The 5741-nt window shown below is 62.4% G+C and overlaps 1 protein-coding gene across 1 annotated transcript; it reads left to right on the top strand.

Annotated features, from left to right (window-relative positions):
* Nucleotides 1-276: 276 nt before the first annotated feature.
* LOC113409554 (TBC1 domain family member 20-like) lies at nt 277-2478 on the top strand (the record flags this gene model as incomplete). Its single annotated transcript, XM_026663589.2, has 3 exons — nt 277-418; nt 1177-1361; nt 2187-2478. Coding segments are annotated over 3 exons (577 nt in total), but the record flags the coding sequence as incomplete, so codon positions are not given.
* Nucleotides 2479-5741: the final 3263 nt, after the last annotated feature.

The raw sequence follows: 5741 nt of genomic DNA, 5'->3' as shown, positions 1-5741 counted from the left end.
TGGGGGACTGCGGGTAGAGGTTGGGGGGCGGGGTGGGGGGCTGCGGGACGGGATTGGGGGATGTGGGTAGTGGATTGAGGATGGGGTGAGGGCTGCGGGTTGGCAGGCAGTGGGGGACTGCGGGTAGGGGGTGGGGGCTGCGAGTTGGTGGGCAGGGGTGGGGTGCTGTGGGGGGCTGCGGGGTGGGGTTGGGGGGCAGGGGCAGCCCTGGGGGTGGGTATTGGCAGGATGGAGACGGGCAGCGCCTGAGCAGGACCCTCTCTCCCGTGTCTGCAGAGCGGAGGTGGGAACCATCTTTGCCCTGAGCTGGCTCATCACGTGGTACGGCCACGTCCTCACCAGCTTCCCCCACATCCTGCGCCTCTACGACTTCTTCCTGGCCTCGCACCCGCTCATGCCTGTCTACTTTGCTGCCGTGGTACGTCCGACTGTAGTCCTCAGCCCCGGCGCCCAGCCCCCCGCGGAGTGGTGCCCCCAGCCCCGGCCTGCTTGGGGAGCAAGGGGAGTGGAATTGGGAGGGAGCCCTGTCCCCTTGCACCCCGCTTCCATGGGGGGCTTAGCAGGGGAAGGTGACCGGCCGCCAGCCTGCCTCCATCGCTTCCAAAGGCAGAAGGGCCCATTGTCCCTCGAACACAGGCCGGCGAGCACAGCTCTGTCCCCTGGCCCATCTCACAAGCTAAGCCCACTGGGACGGGTCAGCAGCTGGCTGGGAGAGCTCTGAGTTGCTGGAGGGTGGGGGGGGGTGACTCAGAGGGGGAGCCAGCCCAGTGCGGTGCCAGGTCCTGTGCCTCTAGTCCGGGCCATTGATGATCCTCTGGCAGTTTTAGTCAGTCGAGTTGTTTAACCTGGAGTCCCAGCCCAACTCCCAGGAGGGTGACTGTGTTCTGTGGCTCCCAGCTGGTCACGGGGTTCTCTTTTACTGCCTGTCTCAAGCTGGTGTGTGCTGTCCCTGTTCACTGTTTAACAGCTGCTGTGCTCCACCCCAGAGGTGGCTGTTTTGTCAGTGGCGTGGTAAGGTGATGGACTGTGAACCATGTGACGGGGGCGTGGCAGGGGCAGCCCAAGGAGAGCCCTTGTCGGGGCTGGGAGATGTGGGTTATTGCAAAGGCTCCAGCCCCGTGGCCGTGCTGGGAAGCCGCACGTGTCCCATGGGACAATGACGCGCTCTCCCTGCAGATCGTCCTGCACCGGGAGGAGGAGGTGCTGGCGTGTGACTGCGACATGCCCAGCGTCCACCAGCTTCTGTCCCAAATCCCCCAGAACCTTCCGTACGAGAGCCTCATCTCCCGGGCCCTCCGGCTCTTCCAGCGTCACCCGCATGCCGAGCTGGCCAAGCAGGCGGCTCTGCACCACCACAAGAGGTGAAGGAGGACAGGGCTGCGGGGGGAGGGGGAGGCGAATTGCGGCTGGGTGTGCACCCGGCCCCCAGTGGTCTCCCAGGCGTGGGGTTGCCCGGGACCCTGGCAGGAGTGTCTGGTTAAAGGTGCAGCTCTTCCCTTCCATTGCTCATGTAGCTGCTGCAGGTCTGGCCCCTCCCCGGGCCCCTCCCCGACCATCCCCACTGCCAGGGGCCCGGGTTCCCAAACTCCTTGTCGATTTCCCTCTGCCCTTGGAGCAGCGAGAAAACCAGGCGGTCTGGCCGAGCTCTCAGGCATGCTGGCAGCTGCAGCAGGTGGAGCATGGGGGGACTGGGCACCCCTCTTAGCTCGTGGTGTCTGGCAGGCCGGCGGTGAGCCAGCCCCCCGCATGCAGCCCTGGGGCTGAGAGGCTCCCAGACCGCGGCACAGGCTGGTACTGCCAGAGCTGAAGGGCCCTGGCTGCGGGAGGACTGGCACGAATGGCTTTTCTGTGGGTCTCCGGCCCCTAGGCGGCGACGTAATGGCGGACATTGGAGCCGGTCCGATTCCCTCCCATCCAGGGTGTTCAGCTCGGCAGAGCCGAGGGCTGCCCTGGCCAACAGCCAGAAGCCGGGGGGTTGCGCTCAGAGATGCCCCCCTGCCTTCTCTTAATGTGGCAGTGCAGCCGAGGAGGACGGGTCTCCCCCTGCAGCGCGGCCTGGCCAGCCAGGAAGAGAGCTGCATGCTGGGACCTGTGCAGGCTGCGCATCTCGGCATTAGGTGGGGAGCGCCCTGGCCAGCCCCGCATGTCACCCTGCGCTAACCGGCTCCCTCCCCGTCTCTTCCCAGCATCTCCATCGGCTCCTTCACTGCCTTCCAGCTGGCCACGTCCCACCAGCGCCCGGACGCCGTGCTGCGCAGACAGCGGCAGCAGGACAGCGCCCACGCCGAAGCCACTGCTCTCCTGCCCACGGCCGGGCACAGCCCGCTGGTGAAAGCAGCCGTGTGGGGGATTTCAGCCACGCTGGGGGCAGCGGCTCTGGCCGTCACGCACACTGCCCTGGAGTGGGCACCGGAGTTCTTACTGCAGCTCTTCTAGCACCCGGCAAGCCAGCCAAGACCCTGCGGCCGGCGCGGGCCACGGAGCCGCGGGCCTCGTGCTTCCTCCCACTTAATTTATTGGACAGTCAAAGGCTGGGCAGCCGAGCTCAGAGCGGCCAGTAGCCAAAGCACCGCCACAGTGGCACCGAACTGGGACAGGCCTTTCCTGCTGCTGCCTGAGCCATTCGTGGCCTGGAGGGGGCAGGGCTGGGCTTACACCCCGGGCGGGAGCCGGGACTCGAACGCTGGCTCTCTCCCATGGCTGGGGCAGGCCGCGCCCCGGCTCTCAGGTGGAAGCGTAGAATGGTGACCGCGGGGCGCTTTCAGGGGAACAGAGCACTAATCCCCAGCCCCCCTGATGGCCCCAGAGAGCTTTCCTAGGTCCCTTTCCCCAGCCTCTGCCCTGTGGGGCTGTGCTTCTGCAGGCCGTCCTGCTGCAGCGGGGGTAGGTGTTTGCTAAGCACCAGCTGCCTGCGTGTTTGTGCACAGGACACAGGAAGAGAGCTGCCCCCACCCGGAGGGGCCAGGCAGGATGGTGTGAGCGGCTGGGGGCTCCGCGGGAAGCGCTGTCCCAGCAGAGTGGCGGGGGGGGGGGGGGGGGGTGCTGCAGGCCGGGGCAGCGTGCCAGGAATGGCGGAAGGCAGGGATCACTGGAGTGAGGGCGCACAGGCTGCAGGCATGAGCAGAGCCTGGAAAGCAGTGAGGAAGGGCGCCATGCAGGCTGCACCAGGGGAGAGAGGCCTCGCCTACATCGCTGCTTCTCTCCTGCCTGCGTAGCACCCAGGGTCCTCCTGGCATCTCCTCTGTGCCCACCCTCCTCGGCCCTGCCAGCCCGGCCCCTCAGCCCAGGATGGAGAGACACCAGGCCCAGAGTCTGGGACAGGCCCTTTTCTCAGGGCTTCAACTTTATTTCTTCCACGTAAAGCCAGGGCAGCACATCAGCCGTCCCTTCCCCCAGCGCCGGGAAAGCAGCCAGTGGCGCCTGCCTCCCCCTGCGAGTCCCAAGAGGTGGCAGCAGCAAGTGGGGTTGGCTGGGCTCCCCCCGCTGCAGGGCGGGCAGGCTGCTGCCTGGGAAAGGCACAGCCCCCGGAGCACTGGGTACGGGTGTGAATAAAGTGCATGAGCCTGGCCCCCTGTGTCTCACTGGCTGGGGGGAAGGGGGGTTGAGGGAAGCAGTTCCAATGGTTAGAGCAGGGGGTGAGGGTGCGGGAGGGCTGGGTTCTGCTGTCTCATGGCCTCTGCGGCTGGGCAGAGCCAGAGAGAGGCCAGCGTCTGTGGGTGCTTGGGTTAGAGGAGCGCAGTGTGAGCCCCCCAGGGTCGATTTCCTGGGGGTTGAGCAACACCCCCACCCGCCGGTGCAGTCAAAGGCAGCTTTGGGTTCCTGGCACTGACAGGGCCGAGTTGCCTGCCTCCCGGGAGCTGCCCCTGGGTGGGCAAGGAAGAGCTGGGCTCGGGGACGGGCGCCAAGTGGCTGGCTGGCTGGCTGGGGTGGATACAGTCCCTGCTGGCTGAAGCTCACTGCTTCTCCCGTGGCGTTTTGGGTGGAGTTGTGAAGCCAGGCCCTGCGTGGTGCTGGATCATGATGGGGTTGTGGTGCTCGGTGCCTGGAGAGCCTGTGCCACTGGTGTAGGGTACTTCACCGGCACCCCTGGGGGTCGGCCCGAAGCAGCTGTCACCGTTCCACCACTGCAGCCCCTCCTGCACCAGCCTCACCAGGGAAACGAGGGGCTTCCTGGGCTGGACTGATCCTGTTGGAGCTGCGCTGGAAGCCCCACCCCACCCACGCAGGAACTTTCCTAGCCCCGGCCAGGATGGCTGTAACGGTGCTCAGGCAGGCCGGAGCTCGCCTGCCCCCCAGCACTGCCTGCGAGGCCCAGCCCTGTGCGCTGCTCCCCCCACCTGCCCCTCACCATCCTGGTGCCTGCTGGGGAGGAGCGAGGCAGGGCAGACAGCTCGGCTCATGACCGCCCCGAGCAGGGCTGGAGCACTGTGGGAGCAGGGGGTCTCAGCACCCAATGGGACACAGCTGTGCCAGGGGAGCGTTTGCACTGGTCCTGGCAGGGGTCGCTGTGGGTGCAGCTGGAAGGAGGAGGGTGGGGTGTTTGCATGGCCAGTGAGGGGTGGGGACGAGGCTGTAGCCATCTCACAATCCTGCCTTGACGGGAGCTGTGGTGCCTGGGCCTTTCCAGCCCCCAGTAACCCCCTCCCCCCCAGGCTGGCCGCACAGAGGTCTCACTGGTGCTGCCCCCTTCTGCCGGGGTGGTGTCTGGTAACAGCTGTAAGCCTCTTTCCTGCATCCCGCACCCAAAGCCCCACAGGCTCTCGGCCCCCCGCTTGCAAGGACCTGGCGCAGACAATGGCCACCGCCGTTACCATAGATACCGAGAGGCCAAGGCCAGAAGGGCCCGTGGTGATCATCTCCTCCGGCCTTGTGACCCAGATCACGCTGTGTCAGTGACCGGTCCGCTTCCCTATTTCCCACTCCCTCCATTTCTGTGTCAGCTGCAAACTTTATCAGGGATGATTTTATGTTTTCTTCCAGCTCATTGAGAAAAATGTTAGTGTAGGGCCAAAACTGATCCCTGTGGGACCCCACTAGAAACCCACCTGCTCAAGGATGAGTCCCCATTTATAATTACCTGTTGGGACCTATCAGTTAGGCAGCTTTTAATCCATTCAATGTGTACCAAGTTCAATTTGATATCATTCTAGTTTTATAATCAAAATGTCAGGAGGTATCAAATCAAGTGCCCAAAAGTCTATGTATGTTGCATCAACACTATTACCTTTTTCAACCAAATTTATAATCTCATCAAAAAAATATCAAGTTAGTTTGACAGGATCTATTTTCCATAAACCCAGGTTGATTGGCATTAATTATATCACCCTCCTTTAATTCTTTATTAATTAAGTACTGTATCAGCTGCTCCACTATCTTCCCTGGGATAGATGTCAGATTGACAGGCCTCTAATTACCCTGGTCATCCCGTTTACCCTTTTTAAATACTGGTGTAACATCAGCTTTATTCTAGTCTTCTGGAACTTGCCTGGTCTTCTAAAACACTGAAAATCAACATTAATGGTGCGGGGAGCACCTCAGCCAGCTCTTTTCAAACTCTTGTATGCACGTTACCTGCGGATTTTTAATTGTCTGACTTTAGCAGCTGCTGTCCAGCATCCTCCTGAGAGACTAGTAGACTGGAAAGAGCGTTATATGGGATGACTACATCTTTTTTTGACAGAACAAAAATATTTATTGAACTTTTCGGCATTATTATTGATAAAGTCTCCAATTTCCATCTA

The sequence above is a fragment of the Terrapene carolina genome, unplaced genomic scaffold (assembly GCF_002925995.2).
Source record: "Terrapene carolina triunguis isolate 2854851 unplaced genomic scaffold, T_m_triunguis-2.0 Scaffold33852, whole genome shotgun sequence".
Taxonomy (NCBI): domain Eukaryota; kingdom Metazoa; phylum Chordata; order Testudines; family Emydidae; genus Terrapene; species Terrapene triunguis.
The sequence above is the reverse complement of the archived record's forward strand: the minus strand, read 5'-3'. Positions and strand labels throughout refer to the sequence as shown.